At 43.1% G+C, this 23819-nt stretch overlaps 1 protein-coding gene across 1 annotated transcript in view; it reads left to right on the top strand.

The window, feature by feature from the left end:
• The window catches only part of fgf11b (fibroblast growth factor 11b), a 66151-nt gene that overhangs the window by 35578 nt on the left and 6754 nt on the right, over nucleotides 1–23819 (top strand). The window contains exons 2-3 of the mRNA XM_056284792.1: nucleotides 2128–2238; nucleotides 4213–4316. Of these exons, the coding sequence (XP_056140767.1) occupies nucleotides 2128–2238; nucleotides 4213–4316 (215 nt within the window). The remainder of the gene's footprint in view (nucleotides 1–2127; nucleotides 2239–4212; nucleotides 4317–23819) is intronic.

The following is a 23819-nucleotide window of genomic DNA, read 5'->3' as shown; positions in this document are numbered from 1 at the left end:
ATGGGGCCCACAGTGGGCTGCCCACAGTGGGCCCTCTGTTCCTGCCCGCAGTGGCCCCACATGGGCCCCAAAGAGGCATGTTTGCTGGGACTGTGCAAGCCACATACAAATCTATCTCTCAGTACATCTGTCAGATTCAATCTGTCAGATTCAATCCAAAGTCCGAAGCTCAGCCACAAAATCTGCAATTGACTCAGTTTTCAGCTGGTTTAGTTTGTGGAACATAAAAGGTTCAGCAATAATGAGTGGCTTTTAGGTTCAGGTGATTCTGCAGCACATCCAAGATAGTATATTTAAAAGACTTGACGGCTGGTTTTGAGAGCCAGTAGAATACAGAGCAAGTTATAGGTTTTAGCTCCCATTACACTAAGTAGGATTGCTACCCTCTTTCCCTCGCTAACGTCGTTAGCCAGACAGTACTGCTCTAATCTTTCAACATATGCTGCCCAATCTTCTGTGGAGCTATCAAAACTGTCAATTTTTCCAATACCTTCAGCCATTATTTATCTGTTTTGTGTTCATTTTTTATCCAAGTTAGCGGCAGGCAGCTTAACTCGCTACAGCCTACTCACAGGTCCCGTCTGTCCAGATGCTTCTTCTGATAAGGCACCACTTTCTCATTTCCTTCCCTCGTGAATTTTTTCTTATCCTTCACTCACGTGAAATGGAGCACTGTGCCAATTGTTGTGTATGTTCTTATCACACACTCGCATTCAACCTTAGCCAAACGTTGTCTTAATAGAGACACAGACATGTTGTGTGATGAGGAACTTGAGCTTAGCTCCGTCTTCTCTTACTTACTCAACTCAGGTCACGTAGCCCACATCACAATAGATATCAATGCACAGTTACATAGACTGTAGTATATCCATCCATTATCCAAACCGCTTATTCTTACTCAGGGTTGTGGGGATGCTGGAACCTATCTCAGCAGTCACTGGGCGGCAGGCGGGGAGACACCCTGGACAGGCCGCCAGACCATCACAGGGCCGACACATGCACATTCACAATTAGGGACAATTTTAGTACGGCCAATTCACCGGACCTACATGTCTTTAGATTGTGGGAGGAAACCAGGGCAACTGGAGGAAACTCACGCAGACACGGGGAGAACATGCAAACTCCACACAGAGGACCGTGCAACAAAACTACATACATAACAAGCCATATGCTAGGTTTTCTAGTTCTTTGTTCAATTATTACTGAAACCACAGTGATCACAGCTCCATGATGAATGAATTGGAGGAGAAAAGGAAAAAAAATCAGAATGAGAGTTTATAAATTGGTAGCACTACCATAATAAAGCTACACGGTTGAACAAAATTTAGACAAAAATACGTCTCCTACATTTTTCAAGACCAACTACCAGGTTGTAACTGCATGTTGGGGGAGAGTTGCTAATATTCACTAAATCTGACGAGGGGGCTCTTCACCATAAAAATAACACAATTACAATATTCAGGGGCGTCCGGGTAGTGTAGCGGTTTATTCTGTTGCCTAAAAACACAGGGATCTTTGGTTCGAATCCCCGTGTTGCCTCCAGCTTGGTCGGGCGTCCCTACAGACACAATTGGCTGTGTCTGCGGGAGGGAAGCCGGATGTGGGTGTGTGTCCTGGTCACTGCACTAGTGCCTCCTCTGGTCGGTCGGTGCGCCTGTTCAAGGAGGAGGGGGAACTAAGGGGAATAGCGTGATCCTCCCACATGCTGTGTCCCCCTGGTGAAACTCCTCACTGTCAGGTGAAAAGAAGCGGCTGGTGACTCCACATGTATCGGAGGAAACATGTGGTAGTCTGCAGCCCTCCCCGGATCAGCAGAGGGGGTGGAGCAGCGACCGGCACTGCTCGAAAGAGTGGGGTAATTGGCCAGGTACAATTGGGGATAAAAAATAAATAAAAAAAGGGGAAAAAAGTATAATATTAAATGTTGGTTATTTTGGCCCTTTTAGATGCAACACGCTCATATGCTACAGTTTCCAAACATTACACCGTGTCTCCTCACCTTGGTGTATTTTATCAACTGTTTTTCTTACAGGCTTTGCTAACCAGTGACTGTCTAGGTGATGATGTTTTACCGCTTTTTGGCCAAACCTCACCTTACACAAAACTCTCCCTCCTATTTTTCTGCAGAGCCCCAGCTGAAGGGCATCGTTACCCGGCTGTACAGTCAACATGGATATTACCTGCAGATGCAACCAGATGGCACCATGGACGGCACAAGGGACGAAAGCAGCTCCTTCTGTGAGTGTGTCTGCGTGTTTGTAGTTGAAATTACTTCAGCGCAGTGGTGTAAATGAATGTGTGCTGGTGCACGTGACTGTCATCTTTAACATCTCTGTGTTAACACTGTTGCCAGGTATTTTATTTTGCTCGGGGTCTTGTTGACTCAGGGTGTTGACTCTTTGAAATGCAAATCAATGCTGTATAAGAGCCACGCACTGTACACAATAACTCACACCGTTTTTTCTTTTGAAACCTTTGTACGTTTAAGTATGAAACACTACATTCCACTTTCTTTTACTCCAGACAGAATCACATCACTGACTGTGGCGTCGTTAGTGGCATAAAATAAGCTACACAGTGGCATGCATACATACATATACATGTATGTATCCAGGTACACCTGGATACAGATACGTATGGCAGGATTCGTAAGCTTGGCAAAAGAAATTTAGCTTCAAGCTAAATAGGTTCCTCATGCATCAAATATATTATAGCCTCAACTTGTGCCAGTACACTGGAGTTGTGTACATATACATATATATATATATATATATACACACACACACACACACACACACACACACATATATATATATATATAGCGTTTTTTTTCTGAAACTGTCAATGGTGTTGAGTGCTCGACTAATGAGGAGTGGAATATCAACACGGATACAGGAAAACAGATTTTAATACATTGCAGTACAGGCCTGTTTCGTGCGTCTCGCGCTCATCAGCTGCTAATGTTTTTCTCACAAAGAATCATAGATGAGTGCGAGACGCATGAAACAGGCCTGTACTGCAATATATTAAAATATTTTTTCCTGTATCCGTATATATATATATGCATGCTGGGATAGGCTCCAGCATCCCCGCCGCCCTGACAGCAGGATAAGTGGGGTTTGGATATGTACGTATATATATAAGCATAACATTTAACTTCATGCCAAAATTGGGCAATTTTAATTACTTCTTGCTTACATGATAAAATTTTTACCTCATGCGGTATGGCTGAAATACTTTTCCAGAATCATTAGGGTCCACTCCTCATTTTTGAATGCATCCAATCTGTCAAGCAATTTTTATCTCAATACGATCTCAACTTTCCAAACTGATTAACGCTGGCCACTACTGCTCCCTATGGTGATTTCACAGGGAAAATATAGGGCCGTTATCCACACTCGATCCCAGCTTGAATATTTGGGCACTTGGCGTCACAGCATCACCAACGTGGTGCTTTGTGGGTCACATACACTGCCAAATACTGTTCCATGGCAGTATTAGCTTAAGACCAAATAAAGTGCACATCAAGCACACTGTTCTTTGGCTTGTTAGAGAAACAGTACACAATTCCACACTTACACTAAGTACATTAACATGTGGGCCAAGTGCACAAAGCGTTTTATGGCCGATCAAGTGTGGATAATTGGACAAGCCAATAAGCTTGGATGTCTCTCAGATCTACTGTTCACCTCACCCACAAGATATGAAACCGGGTTTCGGTTTTATTGTTGCTGGGTTTCTCCAACAAATAAGAATTAAAGCAGCAATTTTGTACCCTACCATGATGCAGAAAAATTAACTAAACATAAAAAAGAAGTGTTATTTTGTTGTCATTGTTGTTGTTGTTTATATACCTCCCTTTATATTCCATATATAACTATTTTACAGAAGTATTCAGATCTCACAAAATTAGGTTTTGGCAAGCCAGTAGGCTTGTGAAGAATTGCACTTGTGAGGACGGATGTATTGAAATCTGAAATCCAAACATTCAGTTCAAAACATACAATATTTCACAAACTAGACCAATTCAAAAAACAGACTTTCTTTTACTACTGTGCAAATCAAGATAAGCTTTGAGTGACATACTCATATTCCTCTATCTATCTATCTATCTATCTATCTATCTATCTATCTATCTATCTATCTATCTATCTATCTATCTATCTCATTGTGTTTTTCTTTCTCTTACTTCCACTTTCTTTTCCAATTTAGCACAGTTCAACTTGATTCCTGTGGGACTGAGGATTGTGGCAATCCAGGGTGCAAAGACAGGGCTATACCTTGCCATGAACAGTGAAGGATACCTCTATACCTCTGTAAGTATTTGCTACATATAAATCCTAGTCATAATTTTTTTTTTAAATTAAATCACATTTGAATCACATCTTTCATATTACAATAATATGATGCTGTAGTTGGAACAATGCATTTTAATGTTCTGCAAGTTTTAAGTGGTTAGCGCTGTTGCCTCACAACAAGAAGGTCCTGGGTTTCGATTCCTGGCCAGCTGGCCAGGGTCCTCCCTGTGTGGAGCTTGCATATTCTCCCCGTGTCCGCGTGGGTTTCCACCAGGAACTCTGGTTTCCTCACCACAGTCCTCCATGTAAGTCAGGTGAATCAGAGATACCAAATCACCCCTAGGTGTGAATGTGTGCGTGAATGTGTCTGTCTGTGTGTCGGCCCTGCAAAGGACTGGAGACCTGTCCAGGGTGTTTCCCCGCCTTCTGCTCAAAGAGCGCTGGGATAGGCTCCAGCACCCCACAACCCTAATTAGGATGAGCGCCTTGGGAAGTGAATAAATGAATGAATGTTCGTGGCCTTGAGCTCTGTGCCAGAGGAGACCATTACCTAATCATGGAGCTGAATGGCCAAGCTTCATCCTCAGCCTTGGGTCTTCCTGACATTCTGGTTAAAGAACTTCCAGTACTCAAAGTCTCCTCATTTGAGTGTGTTGCTTTCACACCGGCTGTGTCAAGACAGCTCCAGATGGTCCTTGTCTACCGCCCCCCTAAAGCCTCCACTACTTTCATGTCTGAGCTATCTGAGCTATTCACCTCTATCTGCTCCATATCTCCATCTACACTCCTGTTAGGGGACTTCAATATCCATGTGGACTCCAGCAGCTGCAGGTTTGCCACTGAGTTCGTGTCACTGCTGAACTGTGTCAACGTCACACAGCATGTCCAAGGTCCCACCCACGTCAAAGGTCACACGCTGGATATAGTGTGCTCTACTGGTACAATTCTCTCCCATCTGCAGTGCCTGGATCTAGCTGGATCCTACCAACATGCCATTCACTTTATTGTTCCCATACCCCCTGCCAACGCAGAACACAAAACGTATCATCACGTTCAAGAACATCAAGACAGTGAGTGCCTCAGATCTTCCCAACACCACAGTGGATGGCCCGGTAGCCCACGACAATGCAGCCTTATCCTTCAGCCTTGACTCTCTTGCCCCTTCAAAACCCAGACTGTCTTCCTTCTCCCATCTTGCCCCCTGGTTGACCACCGAATTCCAGACCAGGGGGCAAGATGGGTTGTCAACTGGAGAGTCTCTATAAAAGGTCTGGTCTCACTGTCCACCTTGAGGCCTTTAAAGATCATGTGAAGACCTATAAAAAAGCTCTCTCCCAGGCCAAGATGCAATATTACTCCACTCTCATTGGCAACTAACAAAATCACCCTAGAATGCTGTTCTCCACCATCAACTGGCTACTCTGCCCCCTCAATGCCTCCCACCCTTCAGATACCCCAACCTCTGCTCCAATTTCCTGGACTCCTTCCAGGCCAAAGTGGATTCTATCTACCAGCAGCTTCTGGTCCCTGATGCCAGCACATCACCCCCACCCTTGTCCACCTTCACTGGCTCCCGGTCAAGTCCTGCATTTCCTACAAAATCCTCCTCCTAACCAATAAATCCCTCCATGCCCTTTCCCCCAAGTACCTATCAGACTTACTCCACCACTATATTCTGTCCCGGAATCTGTAGCCCACAGACACAGGCCTTCTTTCCATCCCCCACATCAGCCTGCGGACTTTTGGGGACAGAGCCTTCAGTGTGGCAGCCCCCACCCTTTGGAGCTCTCTCCAGGCAGAGATCCGCAACGCTGATGCTTTGCACACTTTTACAAAACTCTTGAAAACTCACCTGTTCACCAAGGCCTATGGTCTCTAGTTACTTATATCATCCTCTGCAATCTTTGCTTTTATTATTTTCTGTTGTATTATTTGTTTTGTCTCTCCAATATGTGTAAAGCATACTTGGATCCCTTGAAAGGCACTATATAACTTTAACTTGTTGTTTGTGGTGTTGTTGTTTTCAGTTGATCGCTCGGTCTTTATTGCAGGTGCATGTCTGCAATTTCAGGGTGGAATGGACAATGTGTGGCTTTGCCTAATGATTTGGTATTTTAGATGCTCATCAAGAATACCAGTCATTTGTGTGATTACTGGTGGGCTTGTGTGTGTGTGCGTGTGGGTGTAAATGCGTGTGTGTGCGTGTACATGTGCGTATGTGTGTATGCATACATGTGAGTGTGTTAATTATAAAAGCTCTATAAATAATGGTTTATGTACCTATACTTACTTAACTGTCCTACATTAAAAGGCTGAAGTAGAGTAAAGGCCAGTTGCCATGAGTAATTACCCACATTGTGTTTGATGCAACAGTGAAATACTGAGAGTAACAGCATGAGTGCACACAATAGATTATGTAGATTGTGTGATTGTTTGTTTGTGTGTGCATGTGTGTGCATGTGTGTGTGTGTGTGTGTGTGTGTGAGAAAGAGAGAGAGAGATGGGGAAGCGAGGAATGGAGAGAAAGAAAGCATGTGGGGTGTACAAATTCTTTAAAAATACGTGCTATTGCACAATCACTGTTTAGCCTCTGACACAAGCATTAAATCTACCCACTAAAGAAACACTAGTTGGTCTAAGACTCAGGCACAGCACAGAAGCTTGGTTGACTTGAGTCACAGTATAAGAAAGATAGAAAGTACTGAAAGAATAAAACACCTCCAAGTCACATCCAACTTTTGGTGCCTAAATTTCGCTATTCTGGTATGCATGTTTGTAGACTGGGCTGTGTGTAGGCAGGCAACAAGAGCCAGGTAGGCAAGGAGAAGTTAGCAGAAGCTGGATCTTTGAAATACCACGACAGCCCGAAATATCACAAACCATAAGACATTTTAAGATCAGTTATAACATGCTGTAATAGTAAAAGTTAGTCTCTGAGTACCCACTTGTCCATTCTCATTCTTTGCATGGGGCAGGAGGAGAGAAAAAGCCAGATGAACAGTGTAGGAGAGAGGTGGGACCTTTAGGGAGATAGTTACTTTAAATCCAGATGAATAGGGGTTCAGGTCAGATGTATGACATTTACACACCCCATTTTAATGTAAAAATGCATTTTATTTGAGCGCCTCATAATCTACACACAAATCTCTTTGTCACATTTGCTGTACAGTATAGAGTATATCGATTACATGACTTTTTTCAAAACTGTGTTAATAAAATCCTCAGTTGCAAGCATTATAACCATGACATGACACCTGTCACAAACATGAAGGAATATGTTTATAACTGTTGTCATTAAGTGTAATTCGGTCAAACGTGTCATTTTTAATGCAAAGTTGGCATTGTTTGAGATGTCTTTGTTGTAGCAACCTGAGTGGGACCGAGCCACTCGACTTGATATATTTCACGCGTCTGTAGCTCAAAAACAAACAGGGTGCTCTACTCACAATACTTTCATGGGGAGGAGAAGGAGAGTTCTTGGAAAAAGAGCTCAGCTTCCTCAGGATAGCACAACAGTTTTGGCTTTCCCTCCACCATAACTCCCAGAGTGCAAGGATACAGCAGAGAGTCTGTGAATGTTCTCATTCATCCAGGTCATGGTTATCCAAAGGAGTTGAATCAAGTGCAACTGGACTTAGTATATATCCGTGAAGACGTTTAGCTTCTCATCCAAGAGGCTTCCTCAGTTCGTGCCTTTCTGACTAGACCAAGCTAGTCTGACTGGCTGGTGATGAGACTCAGTATTTATCCTCTAGGAGTCGTTGTCAGAGCTATTGATATGCGTGGCCCTTTGTGATCAGATGTTTACCAACGCCTGTCGCTATAATATAGGTGAGCTCCCTTCTCCCCCTGGCCAGATGTAAAATCCTCACTTTGTCCTGGAAATGTAAGAACTTGACCAGGATGGGTCTAGGCGCAGATCTAGTTCTGCAGCTGAAAGTGGGAGAGCAGTGAGCCTTTTTGATGACTGGCACAGTGGGATCAGCCGTTTCAAGAAGGATATCTAGTCTTTTCCTTCGCTTTGTTCAGGAAAATTAATAAAATGAAGGATGGATGACCGACTTCTGTTCTTAGTGTCATCAACTTTATCTTTCAGGTAGGCATTTTACTTTTTGGGTGTTTGCAAATGTTTTGTTAGGTCATTAAAGTTATCTTCGTTAGAGCTCACCCTGTGTTCGAGCTCCGAGACTTGCTCACCCAGTGAGGATAAAGATCCCTGAATGTTTATAAGACCAGTTTGGATGGTCTCAATATTGGGGTCAAAATGAGCCATCATTTCAACTTTTATCGGTTGAATGGTGTCCCAAATTGTTTGTAGGGAAACCTCGCGCTGATCCATAGTGAGGACCAAACAGTTATTTTCTGCACAGGGAAAATACTCGGCAAAAAAAGATCAAGCAGCAAGAGAAAAATTAAACTTTTACACTTCTAAGTAGCTGTAGATCAGTTGATGAAAGCAGTTATAACAGGCCCAAATTAGGGAAGCAGAGCGAGACCTGCTGGAGATGCTCAAGCTATCATGGCCATCGTCATCTTTTTTCTTAAGAGTGGATCCATGACATAACAGGCAAACAATGGAAATTTAGAAATGACTGATACATCCAGGTTAATGGTGCTAGAGAGCAAGCATGCTATTACGATGAACTTTATCAGTTGCTGTAGTTATTCATTCATTTATTGTTTCTGAATCGAGTCATTGGCTTCAGTTAAACAAATACAAAGAAAAAATTGAAGGCAATTACCTCACTATACCAAGGTAACTATGCTACATTATGCTAAGTTGAGCTGATTTATTGAGTTAATACACTAAGACATTTCAAAACCATGGTTACTGTACAGTTGGACAGCACGTTCACCTAGCGGTTTGGAAGACCACCCTTAAGGGAGCAGCTTCACATGCGTTGGCAAGCATCCCGCAGAATGTTTTTGAGGAGGACACCAAATCTTTGCAACTCCAAGGGCACTGTTACGTCGGTGACTTTCCATGGAGGAGGGCAAACAAAAAGAGGATTTTAGGTACGACGATCAATAAAGGGTCAAATAAATGTTATTATCATTATAATTTTGACATTATGCCAGCACAAGAGATGACTTTTACTTCAAGAACATATTTAAAGGAGATGACAAAAACGTTCGAAGCTGATAAAGGGAGGGTGAAAGCAGAGATTGGGAAAGTCCAGACAACACGTCTGTGAATGTTCTCATTGCAGACAACACCTGCAACAAAACACACCAGGTGTCAAGAACTGATTGGTGCCAGTTAGTCAAGGCAGTACAATAATGTACCTAAGATGTGCTCCAAAACAATGACGTATTCTTGCATGCACAAAAAGTGTATTTGCAAGTGGAGCACAGAGAAATGCACAGAGAAATGCAAGTGCTGCTTAGAGAAATAAAGGACATAATGCATGAGCAGTTAAACTATTTGCCTGGCCTATTTTTTTTTAATGATTAATTGTTTATTTTTTTCACTATAAACAAAACATATATACTACTACTAATACTAGTATTTCAATTAAAAATGGCATGGATATTAAACCAGAATACGATGGAAATGAAAGAAACACAACCAGACCAAAAATAAATAAAATATAGGAGTGACAAACTGAGATAAGGAAAGAAAAAAGAGAAGAAACAAAAAAAAAACACGACTGTGATGCATGGAATGCTTAAAAGTGTACAGTATTGCTTGTCAACAGGTATTCTAACCAAATGTATACGTATCTCTCAGTTTTTTGCATTTTACGTGATATTTTAATGTTATTTTTATGAGCTGGAAACACCCGTAAACACTCAATATATAAGAATGGTACTGCCACTCATTTCAAGTGATATTCCTCCACTTTATCAAGCAGCCTATATGATAACTGTTCTAGGGCAGCCGGCTGACCAAGATAAGTGTGCCAAAAAGATGGCGCTGGTGCAGAGGAGGCTCTCCATTCTTTGGCCATGAGTTTCCGTCCTAACATAAGGGAGTCTGGATCCAGTCAGCAAGCAGTGGAGTCAAATCACTTAATTTAGAGGGGTCACCCAAAATAAACAGACTGGAGGAGAAAGGGATGTCTAGACCAGTATTTTTTTTTACATCAATATGTATAGCAGACCAGAACTCTTGTATTTTTGGGCAACTCCAAAGCATGTGTACTAAAGTACCATCTGTGTCAAGACACCTCTAGCACTCTGAGCTGTCCACAAAACCCAATCTATACAGCCGAGATGGCGTTCAGTAGACTGTTTATAATTTTGAAATGGATCAGCCTTGTTTGCAGTTCCCTTGATACTTTTTTTCCCCATTCCTAAGTATTCTTCCCTATTGTGCCTCTGAAAATTAAACCTTTAAATCAGTTTCCCATGTCAATTTTGGGATCAATATATTGGAATCTGAGGCCGTAAGGATCATAGAATGGTAGACAGAAGCCTCCTGACCACAGCCAAAGATCTTAAGGACCCTCTCTAGAGTGTCACCACCAGATGGGGCTATTGAGGGGGAGCTGAAAATTTGTACCAGCAGGTGTCTTAACCGCAAACACTTCCAGTGGTAAGTCGAATTCCTGTCTAAGTGTCTCAAATTATTTTAGTGCTTCTTCCTAATATAGGTCCCCTAGGACTGTGATACCTTTCTGAAACCAGGACTTCCAGAGGAAGGGTGATTTATCTATACAGAGCTTGGGATTTAGCCAGATCCTGGCGGACTGGTGAAGAAAGGGGTCAAATTTAAGGATCTGAGCTATTCTCTTCCAAATTCACTGAATATGGGGCAAAAAAGGATGTGACCGATACCGTGGGGCTGGTTTGGCTGTGATATAGTTCATGGGCATAAGATGAGTGCAAATGGTGCTCTTAAGATGGAACCACGGGGGAGCTCTCTCTGGAGGCAAGGACCACTGTGCCATATGCCTGAGAGTGAAAGCATAATGATAAAATAACAGGTTAGACACCCCAAAGCCTCCTCTGTCCACTGGCCTCTGCAGTTTTCACAGGCTCATTCTTGGGCGCTTATTGTTCCATAAGAATTTATTACAAAGTTGATCAAATTGTTTAAAGTAGTGTAGTAGGATCTGGATCAGGAGAGCCTGCAGTAGGTAGTTGAATTTCGAAGCACAATTAATTTTAATGATGTTTGTCTTACCCATATAGAGAGATACAATGGAGACCAATGCTCTATATCAGCCCGCAGTTTGTCCAATAGGGGGTCAAAGTTTATTTTAATCAAGTCAGACAGTGGGGGGGGGGTTATTCCAAGATAATCGATGCCTTTCTTAGGCCAAGCAAAAGTACCTGATTGGAGACGTTTTTGGGGCAATATGGCATAAGAGGGAGAGCCTAGGACTTTGTCCAGTTCACTTTATAACCTGAAATGGATGAGAACTTGTCAATAATTTTAAATAGGGAGGAAAGAGAGAGTTCAGGATCGGACATAAACAAAAGAATATCATCTGCATACAACATCAGTTTATGACATTTGTCACCAATTTGAAAGCCTGGAAATGTAGGTTCTCTACAGATAGCCACTGCTAATGGTTCTAGTGCAACAGCGAAGCAGAGGGGAGAGAGGGTCCCCCTTCCTGATGCCTCTTCCGAGTTCAAATGGGGGAGATATTATGCCACTGGTGAGCACAGATGCCTTGGGTTGGGTATATATATATATATATATATATATATATATATATATATATATATATATATATATATATATATATATATATATATATATATATATATATATATACTATATATGAGACTAATCCAATCTATGAACTTCTTACGGAAACCAAAACATTCCAGGGTGGAGAGCAGATATTGCCACTCCACACTGTCGAATGCCTTTTTGGCATCCAGCGAGATGGCAGCCATAGGAGAGGTGTTATCCTGAGTAGCCCATATAATATCTACAAATCACCTAATATTGTTGGCTGAGGAGCAGGAGCATATGAAACCAACCTGATCAGGATGGATCAAAGAGGTTATAACCCTGTCCGGCTGATTAGCTAAAATTTTAGATAGTATCTTACTGTCACAGGAGGTCAAACTAATGTGTCTGAAATTTTTACAATCTAAAGGGTCATTCCCTTCTTTCGGAATCAGGGTAACAATGACCTCTGATAGAGAGGGAGGAAGTTTTCCCTTCTCGTTATAGGTGTCTAGGAGTAATGGTGCTAGTTTCTCGGCTTGTAGAACTCAGCCGTGTAGCCATCTAAACCTGGTGCTTTACTTGAGGGTAGGTGCTTGATAACGTCAATTATCTCCTCAATAGTAATGGGTGAATCAAGATGTCCAAGCTGGTTCTCTCACAACAATGGAAGATTGAGGGTTGACAGAAATTAAGTAATGTCATTTCTGTCCACCTCTGACTCAGAGGTGTAAAGTTTAACATAAAAAATCTCCAACAGCGACATTTATCTCCTTGGGATCAGACAGAAGATGCCCATCTTCCCTCCTAATGGCTGGAATAGTGCTCATTGCTTCTTGTTGTTTAATGTATCTAGCGAGTAGTCTACCAGCCTTATCACCCTCCTCAGAATATTTCTGTCTGGCTTGAAAGAGAGTGAATTTTGCCCTCTGAGTCATAATTGAATTAAACTCATACTTCAGTCTAGTCAACCTGGTAAGATTTTCAGGGGATGTGTTTTTTTAAAGTTTGACTCTGCAATTCTGATCTGTTTTTCAAGCTCCTGAAGTTTTGCATAATTTTGTTGCCTGGCCTATTTTGAAGAAAAAAAAAAACCCCGACTGTTTTAATGGTAATAAATTTATTATGCCTCATGAAGACTCAGTAAGAGGTCAGCCATTTAGGCACAAAGGTATAACTCTGCACAGAAAGCCAATGCATGACTAAGTTAATCCATAAAATTCAGTAGCTTTAGCGAGTTATGTAATGTGCATAATAACAGTCGGTTATCGATGCTTTTCATTTGTTGCGTCTTATCAACTGAGCAAAAGGAAAATTTTGATTGAATAAAGCAACAGTGGTGGGGCATAACAGGACACAAAATTAATGTCCTACCTAGATGTAAATTGTCAAAGCAAAAAGGAAATACTAAGTAGAAGAAATGTTTGATTTAGACTAATAATATTTGCTCTGTAATAATAATTCTTTATTCAAAATGCAAATGTACAACTGTCAAATGAAAACCATGTAGCCTGTTGTAATGCAATGTAATTGTAATGTAGCCATGTAGCATATTTGGAAAATACGTTTCCCCCCTTTACTTAAAAAAAAAGAAGATGTGATATCAACCAGTCTATTTTGCTGTTCTTTTCAATGTGTCTACAAATTGTTATTCCCTTGACAACTGATTATAATCTGAAAATGAATCATGCTATCTTGTTGCAGTCTCTCCTTTCAGTTGCTTGCTGCAACTATTTAGCTGCATGTCTTTAACACTAATAGAGCAGGTCAGCAAGAAACAGCTACCCAGCAATATCAAATGAACATCAAATAGCATAATCCCATCAGTAGAATCTCAATATCTTATAATAGTTAACCTACTGTATATTTGTGCCAGCTCGCCATTACCACAGTGTTTGAACAGCAGAACTGTGTTCTTGGGGGATTATTTTTTTCCCATAATCCGTCATTAAAAAGCACACATCAAATATTTAGTTGAGACTTTTTCTACTTAGATTTCATTCTTTTATTAATTATGTCTAAGTAAACTACTTCACATATGACTCAGAGTAAGCTCTACTTAAGTAACAGAATAGGCAAATCTTTGGTCAAAGGGTAATTTGCATACTGAATTTCCTCAAGTGTGTAATAATTCTTTTTTTGGTTTTCTGCACTAATTTGGGGTTTATTTATTCAATAAAAGTTAAATACTTTAGAGAAGCTTGTAAGTTGTTATTTTATCAGTTGCATTTTCATTACCATGTGGGGTTATAGCATTGTGTCCTATCCAGTTCAAATCAAATCTGTTAATCACTGTAACATCATAGAACCACTGCACAGGGCTATAACTACTGTTATTCTTACATGGTATGCACAGATACTATATTGGCCTTTTTTTCCATTTGTTTCGAGTTTGCAAACCCTGGTGTGTACCGACCAGGCTTGGAAACTCCCCCACACTATCCCCCATTTGCAAACACCTTTTAATAAAAGTGTTTTTGTCAGACACCAAGGAAAGGTCACTAAAAAATACAAGCTGTTGGACATTCTAAGCACATTTTGAAGTACTGTCAAGTTGTTTTGAGTCATACGTTTGTTAGCTTACATAAAACTTTGATAATGGGAAAATTGCATGACACAAACTAAAAGTGATGACCTCTGGCGTTTAACTTGTGGAAAAGAGGCCCAAAATGACTTGTAAATCATGGTATGAATGAATCTCCACTGTGTACGGAGAGCCAATCATTGCTGTAAATGTACAGTAGGACGTATTTCTGGTTAACGCACACTCGATCACAAACCAACTACAAGTGATGGTGATAATATAATAATCACATTAAGACTTCTGGTGACATCCCAGTGTATCTGTTCCTGTGCCCAGAAACTTCTTAGTTGTGTTTGTGTGAGGAAAAAAAAACAAACCAGCAACACCATGATTCTCCTTTAAGGTATATAACATTCTAAACACAATTATCAGCACGCAGGTGTTGCTGTAAATATGAAATGTTGTCCTCTGCACCTGTCCAGAGAGTGCAAATTAGCTTTATGCTAATGCTTGGGGGCTAATGTAATTGCTTTTCTGTTGGAATACCTCTTACATACCACATCCGAGATACCTGGAACACATTTGTTTTGAAGACACATACTGTATATTTTCGAACCTTAGAAAAACCGTGACTTAATTTTGAATCTGAAAGCCATTCAGTAAATTTATATGCAAGCGGTAGCCTATGTTCGGTGAATGGAACAGTTCATCTGAGTGCGTAAATGTGTGAGGTTTTATGTGCATGCATAACCTGCACTGCTGAATGCACTTTGGTTTCAGTAACAAATATCCGATCGCACGTGATTATACAAATATCCGATCGTACATGATTATTTTTGTGCACTTTGTGACTTAAAGTAATAAGTGTGAGCGCGTTTTTTATGCATGAGATGTAAATTGAAGAGTGTGTGGATGTATTTGCAAGTAAGAGTTAAAGCTTGAATTATGGCCAACCCACTGACTCTTATGATTTCCCAGGCTTGTGATTAGCATGCAGAGAGGCTTTTGTGCCAGGCTTCTGTGAACAGAGAAGAGAAGGGATTTCCTCAGCAGAAGTCAATAAGCCGTACTGCAGCCCACTATGGCCTCTTTCAGAGGATCCCCCCCTCCCTCTCTTTTCTTTGCTTTCTTTCTCTCACTCTCTTGTGCACACACACACACACACACACACACACACACTAGAGCAGATATATTGACGGTAGACAGCTGTCACTTCTCATCATATTATGCTTGTTAGATTTAATGTCTGCTTTGACTACTAGTGGCGTGTGTCTGGGACACTGCTTTGCTGTTATAGTGGCGTGTATAGGTGCTATTGTATCACCACTACATGTACTATGTTCTCTAAGTACATGTGCCAGTTATACTTAGTGGCTAATGTGTGAGTATTTGTGAGCGTTACAAACGTTGTGCTGAGGCGATGTGCGCATGTCGAGCACCTTGAGAAGATGTGCACATAAATCCATGATAAGAATTCATGATAAGCAAGCTCATCACTGTCACTTTTGAGGTGAATGGCAGCAGTTTGGGAGCTCAGGTATTTTCCTGTCCTGCTGCAAACGTTGCCTCTTCTTTCTCTGCTCTGCTTCGACACTTATCTCCCTATAATCTCCTGTCACACTCCCATTCTTTCTCTTTACTTCACCCCACCCCCCCACACACACACACTTGCACACACACTACAGTAGCTGCTTCAACAAGCAGGTCCATGCCACTACCACCTTGTCTCTGACATGCATCTCAGCCTCACTACCTATAGGAGACACGAGAAAATGGCTGATCCTGAGACGAAAATAGAACTTGGCTCAGTCCTGCCCCATTTTACAATCTACGTGCTCTGGAAAACCCCCAGACCAACAGAGAGGAGGGGGCAGGAGTGAGAGAGTGAGAGAGAGAGAGAGAGAGAGAGAGAGAGAGAGAGAGAGAGAGAGAGAGAGAGAGAGAGAGAGAGAGAGAGAGAGAGAGAGAGAGATAGGTGGGAAGGGGGGGTTGTTTAGAGAGATGGTGAAATACACTGATCATCCAAAACATTAAAACCACCTGCCTAATATTGTGTAGGTCCCCCTCGTGCCACTAAAACAGATCATACCCACTGAGGCATGGACTCCACAAGACCTCTGAAGGTGTCCTGGCACCAAGACGTTAGCAGCAGATCCTTTAATTCCTTTAAGTTGCAAGGTGGGGCCTCCATGGATTGTTTTTTTCCCAGCACATCTCACAGATGCTCGATTGGATTGAGTTCTGGGGAATTTGGAGGCCATGGCAACATCTTGAACTCCTTGTCATGTTCCTCAAATCATTCCTGAACAATTTCTGCAGTGTGGCAAGAAGCATTATCCTGCTGAAAGAGGCCACTGCCATCAGGGAATACCGTTAACATGAGGGGGTGTACCCGGTCTGCAACGATGTCTACGCAGGTGGTACACGCACTCGGCTGTCCACATGATGTAAAAGAAAACAGGATTTATCAGACCAGGCCACCCTCTTCCATTGCTCCATGGTCCAGTTCTGATGCTCACGTGCCCATTGTAGGCGCTTTCGGTGGTGGACAGGGGTCATCATGGGCACTCTGACCGGTCTGCAGCTACGAGGCCCCATACACAGCAAGCTGTGATGCACTGTGTTGTGACACCTGTCTATCATAGCCAACATTAACTTTTTCAGCAATTTGAGCTACAGAAGCTCTTCTGTGGGATCGGACCAGACGGGCTAGCCTTCACTCCCCACATGCATCAATGAGCCTGGCGCACCCATGACCCTGTTGCCGGTTCACCGGTTGTTTTTCCTTGGACCACTTTTGGTAGGTACTGACCACTACATACTGGGAACACCCCACAAGACCTGTCCTTTTAGAGACGCTCAGACCCAGCCATCTAGCCATCACAATTTGACCCTTGTCAACATCACTCAGATCCTTACACTTGCCCATTTGCCCTGCTTCCAACACATCAAGTTCAAGAAATGACTGTTCACCTGCTGCCTAATATATCCTGCCCCTTGGCAGGTGCCATTGTAATGAGATAACTAATGTTATTCACTTACCGGTCAGTCGTTTTAATGTTTTGGTTGATAGGTATCACTGTTCAAAGGTAAATTTTCATCGAAGTTGTTTTCATACAAATCCCAATTCTGAAATGATTTGTGCTGATTCCATTTCAAAACATTTGCATGTTTGTGCCTTCATTGTTATTTGTTCATATACAAATATCTACCTTTTTTTACTCTAATCTGGATGTTGTTTGTGTACCCTTTGTATACAGGTCTCTGAGCAGATTTCCATAGTGTTGGTACTTGTGAATTTAATGACTATTGTATGTTGGTAAATTTATTTTAATGATCAATATGTGTATGATTATGTCTGTATTTGTGGGAGAGGGATAGGGTAAGCGATAAATAGAGTATGCACATTTGTGTGTGTGTTTGTGTGTGGCACGTGTCGTGCAAGAAAGAGAGAGGGAGACTATTAAGTTGCTCTGTCTATTATTTACCAAGGAAGTTGTTATTAGGATGCAGGACAACACCGGCAGCTAGATAGCATCGCCCTCATCACAGGAGAGGAGAAAGGTAAAACACCTGAGAAAGAGCAGAGAGAATGATTGTACAGGAAAGAGCAAGAAAAAGGAGATAAAGTGGAAAAATTAAACAACAGAGAAGTTCTTTTTCAGGCAGCCAGTTCAGTACAATTAGCGTAGAGGAGGCAAAACCTCTTTCCAATTCATTCATGAGCTCTGCATTGGTGTTGTTCCCGCAAGTGCTGTCTGAGATTTGGTAGGATGCAAAAAAACATCTGGTTGTGGTCGTTGCGATATGTCAGGGTAGATGACACTCGGTGCATATAATATAGGGAAGGGCATCCAATTTCCCTCAAACCATGATCTCACTTTCTCGCTATTTGTGTTCTATCTCATGGATACGGGGTGGGCTGTGGGGGTAAAGGGGGTACCGGCCACTAATGAGAGTGTAAAGGGAGAAGGCAACATGGAGATGGTCACCTCTATCACCGAGGGTCAGGGAGGGATGTCAGCTGACACTCCTCTGTCAGCTGTAGCACACTGACAGGGGGCTCTCCAGATGTCAGTCAACATAGCGGGGGCACGAGTCCCTGCACCTTATCATCCACTCTGTGCTTGCCACTCAAACATCGTGCCAAACTAGCCCCGTCAGAAAGCATTAGAGGCAAACCATATACATATTTGGTGCCAGACGGTATTATGTCCTACCGCCGCTCTCATCCTCTGTAAACCCCTCTCAATAAGTGCATCCATGCCTTATTGACTTATGTAATGGGGACATGTAGGTAGAGCATCTACATCTGGCCCTTCGACGACATCAACAACATGTGGTAGTAGTATCCTCAAGAGCATACACTTGCACTAAACTCCCTCACTCGCAAGATGTGTTCGTTAGTCGGGGTGTGTATGCTCCTGAGTTGGAGATTCGGGGTGGAGATGGAGGCGGGGCAGGGTGGGGGGTTGTTAAGGAGCTTTACATTTGAGGCTATCATTCGAGTGGGTTGCTGCAGTAATAATGCAGTACTATGGAAATATGTTAGGATTACTGCACTAGGCAGATTTCACAGCTTTCCATAGATTACCCAGGGAGCGGATGGAACGGTCAATCAACACAGGCAGCTTGTATGACACTACGACTCCTGCTGTTTGACTGAGGGACTGCAAGCATGTCAAACAAAAAAAAAAGAGAAAAAGTGAACTGCATGGATTGACACCTCAAAGAAATCCTTGAATATGTTTTACATCCCAATGTAAATGCTGCGCCTTAGGGGACTTCAGTAGGGGCACTGAACATACGGTGGCTTGTATGACATTGTTCTGTTGCAAGGTACACTAAAGCAAAAATAATCAAATTAACATTTTCATTTGTTATGAAATAAATTTGATATTTTTTCTGTCTACATTGTCCAGACTGGGAGTAGCAATTGTCCAGAATGGGAGCAGCAATACCTGTCTTAGTCCCTCCCCCTTTTTTTTTTAATTACATGTGCTGTCTGCAGGCTTGGCATACAGCACAGGGAATCTGCATGCCAATTTGTCCTAGACAGAGTTAATCTGCGAGTTGAGTTCAAGTATTCCACCTGCAAAGACAATCTCTATTAATTTTCAAGAATCGATTATAGCCTAATAACTCTGTCCTTTGCATGATCTGTGGGATGACAAGAGCACAGGCTTTTTGTTATACATTCATAGCCCCCTCTTCCGCATGTTTGATACGCTAAACCAGGGGTCCCCAACCACTGGGGCACAGACCAGCACTGGGCCGCAAAGCATTTGCTACTGGACCACAAGGAAACAATATGATATACAATATTCAAATAAAAGCCCGTAATGCTAGAGTGCTTTTAATTTGAAACGGATGCTTGAAGTGTGTACAATGATGTAATTTTATCCCTAATGCACGTGGCATTCGGCAGCCCAATGGTAACTAACTTCATAACTCAGAGACGAACTCAAGTCAGCTTTCTACTAGCAGCTAGTTAGCTACCATGAGTACTGGTAAAAAAACAAATGTTGCCCGAGAGTTTCTTCGGAAGAGGTAGGGGAGGTAAAAGGTCTAATGACGATGATAATGCAGAGACAGCAGAGGCCGAGACAGCAGAGAAAAAAAGAAAGCTTCCTTAAATAGGAAATACGATGATTCGTACCTAAAATACGGGTTTATTGCGACTGGTGACTGGCATGCTCCGAGCCCCCTGTGTGTGATATGTGGAGACACGCTGTCTAATGAGGCATGAAGCCCTCAAAACTGCTTCGGTACCTTGAGTCCAAGCACCCTCCACTTAAAGACAAACCTGTGCAGTTCTTTGAGCAAAAACAACGCGAGCAAGCGGGGCAGAAGCAAGTGCTGAGAGCCACCACCTCTACACATGCTGCTGCTCTGAGAGCGTTGTACTTAGTGGCTAGTTCTATTGCTAAGGCTAAGCAGCCTTTCACTATCAGCGAAGAATTGATTCTGCCTGCTGCCAAGGACATGTGCCGTGAACTGTTGGGGGAAGCTGCAGCTAACAAGGTGGCAAAGGTTCCTTTTTCAGCTACCACAGTTTCAAGGGGAACTGATGAAATAGCGAACATAGAAGCACAGTTGGAGCGGCTTAATGAGTCACCGTGGTATGCTATCCAGGTCAATGAGTCTACCGATGTCGACAAGGCAATACTGCTGGTTTATGTGCGATATATATATTTCAAGTTGATGTGCATGAGGTTATGTTGTGTGCTCTGTCACTGCCAACTAACACAACTGGGATGACTACATGTCAGGCAAACTGGACTGTACTAGTATAAGGTGAGGACACTCACAAAGCTACAGACACGATCTGGTAAGTGCATAGATGATTTACTGAATGATATCAAGGTAACGAGAGAGACGTACACAACCCAAGTAACCTGGAAGTACACAATACATTCCTGGCGCCACCTTCTTTTCCAGTACAAACAAACCCACCCATAACAACCATAAGGCAACCCAAAAACAGTGTAGAAAAACACCACTAAGGGCACAAACATTACAAAGGGCACAGAGCATAAGGCACTATAGGATAGAACAGTAACAGAACCTGAAACACGCTGCAAAGGCAGAACAAACAGAGCCTGAAGGAATTATTGGAATGTCCACCAGTGATGTGGAGGAAAAAACAAGAAAGTTACAAAGCAACAAAGTCCTTCAACCACATGGGAGACCTGCGGGAATGGTTGGAACGCTGAAGAGTCCCACCTTTATGCAGAATAGTCCCATGAGTTTCCTCATCATGCTTGATCACTAACTGGACCAGCAGAGGGTTCGTCTGGAGAAAGAGAATTGAGAACCCCAGTGGGCAGAAAGGGTGCTGGAGTAGGCTCGGCTATGGCAGGTGGAATGTCAGAGCCCTTGGCAGGGGAGACATCAGGATCCGTGTCAGACGTGTCTTCGTCTGCGTCATCACAGAAGACCACGTCAGGAGCATCACTCGCCATCTGATAGCAATCACTCACTCTAACTCTGTACGAAGTGCGATGGAGCTGGGTACCTATGAACTTCAGCACATTGCACCATGACCCTTCAACGCTGATGACAAGGTGTCTCTCGGGCCCTAGACTTATTTTGATCACTATATAGAGATATGCAAGGTTGCCAGGACGAACTATGGAAGGCGATACAACAATAGGAGCTTTGGCTTCATGCTATATGGATGATTGATTAACCGTTGTGCATGCTGCTGCATAATGATGTCCCAGTCGTTAATAGGCAACTGATTGTGGAAGAATTGGTCCTGTTGTAATAGCATCTCACGGGCAGACAAACTACAGGATCTTATGCGGCTGTTCAAGTGGGCAGTGGCAACTGACAGAGGCAGGGAGATGACAGCCCTGCAATTTGGCTCAAGACGCAGTATTTCGCCCTGGAGCTCATGAATGGCCTTCTCAGCGACAGGATTTTGTGTTGATGCTCTTAGCATTGCTGACCTCAATAGTCAGCCTATGCCTGGCAAGTGCCGTGTTGCCACCCAATGCCACAAAGCCAGGAGCTGGGTCAGTTCTCATCACAGCCAATGGATCATCCAGCGGCTGCAAGCCAATACACAAGCAAATCAGAGCATCATGAAGTGTCTGGTGCCATTCATCTTCAATGAGAGTGGACTCCGTGAAAGAGATGACACTCACGGACTACAAGGATGAGCTGGTGCTCACATTTGAACACATCGGCTGGAAAGGATGCACCGACGATGACTGGCGGATCACATGTTGACTGGTCCACCACAAAGACAGGGACTTTGTTACGTGCAGCACACTGGTGACAACCCTCAGTGACACGTTGGATGGCAGCATCCATGTCCAGAGTATAGAAATTGTGTTGCACAACCAATCTCAGCTGGCCAGCTGTAGGGTGATCAAATTTTTTAAAGAAGGGACATACGGAGGCCATCCAGGACCAACCTTGGAATTATGATACAGTCAGCTGAGGAAGCAAGCGGGTATGGCGACACACCACCAAAAGACCATTGCTGGATAATGTGGCTACATTCAGGTAACATTTAAGACGCATCACCAAAAGAACATCGTTGGATAATGTGGCTACATTCAGGTAACGTTTAACATCACGTATGTTAGTTAGCTTCTTTGAGGGGTGGGTGCCTTGGCGGAGGTGAGCACATGTCCTTCGGAGGTCACAGCACTCAGCCTGTATGGCCAGCCTTGCTGATCTGTTGGTAAAGGGGAGTGACGAGAAGTGGATAAGAAAACTCGCTTATTTGTCTGACATCTTCAACCTCTTCAATGAACTCAATTTGTCACCTCAGAGCAGAATGACAACTGTCTTCAAGTTGGCAGATAAAGTGTCTGCACTCAAAGCCAAACTGGAACCGTGGGGACGGCGAGTGGACAGGGGCATATTTGACATGTTCCAAACTTTAGCTGGGATTTTGAGAGAGACTGAGGCTGCACCATCCTTCTCCCAGCTGATGCGCGATCACCTGGCTTCGCTGTCGACAGAATTTGAGCATTACTTCCCAACCGCAGATGACACAAGAAATGTAAAGGAATGGATCCGTGACCCATTTGTGAATGTCCTCTGCGAATCGTCCATGTCAGCGTGGGAAGATCATCTCCACAAGCTTGCAAATGATGGTGGGCTGAGAAGTGTTTAACGCAACATCTCTGCTGGCATTCTGGATCAAAGTCAAGGCTGAATATCCTGAGATAGCCATGAAAGCACTGAAAACTTTGCTTCCATTTCTAACATCATATCGCTGTGAAGCGGGGTTTTCTGTAATGAATGCAACGAAAACAAAATTGCGGAATAGACTGGACATAAGTAACACCCTTCGGGTGTCGCCGTCTCCCATCACCCATCGATTGGACCATCTTGCTGCAGGGAAACAAGCCCAGGGCTCCCACTGATTCAGTGACATTGGTGAGTTGCAATTGGTGAGTTGACAGGCGGATTGGTGCAGCATCAGCAGTAATGCTTGTAGTGAAGAGGGAGCTGAGCCAGAAGGCAAAGGTCTCAATTTACCAGTCAATTTTCGTTCCAACCCTCACCTATGGTCATGAGCTTTGGATAGTGACTGAAAGGGTGAGATCACGAATACAAGCGGCTGAAATTAGTTTCCTCCATAGGGTGTCTGGGCTCAGCCTTAGTGATAGGATGCGGAGCTTGGACATCCGGAGGGAGCTCGGAGTAGAGCCGCTGCTCCTTCGCGTCGAAAGAAGCCAGTTGAGGTGGTTCGGGCATCTGATTAGGATGCCTCCTGGGTGCCTTCCTTTGGAGGTTTACCAGGCAAAGCCAACTGGGAGGAGACCCTGAGGTAGACCCAGAACTCGCTGGGGGGACTACATGTCCAATCTGGACTGGGAACGCCTTGGGATCCCCCAGGAGG

Source organism: Lampris incognitus, chromosome 8 (assembly GCF_029633865.1).
Source record: "Lampris incognitus isolate fLamInc1 chromosome 8, fLamInc1.hap2, whole genome shotgun sequence".
Lineage (NCBI taxonomy): Eukaryota > Metazoa > Chordata > Actinopteri > Lampriformes > Lampridae > Lampris > Lampris incognitus.
This window is presented reverse-complemented; position numbering and strand designations above follow the sequence as displayed.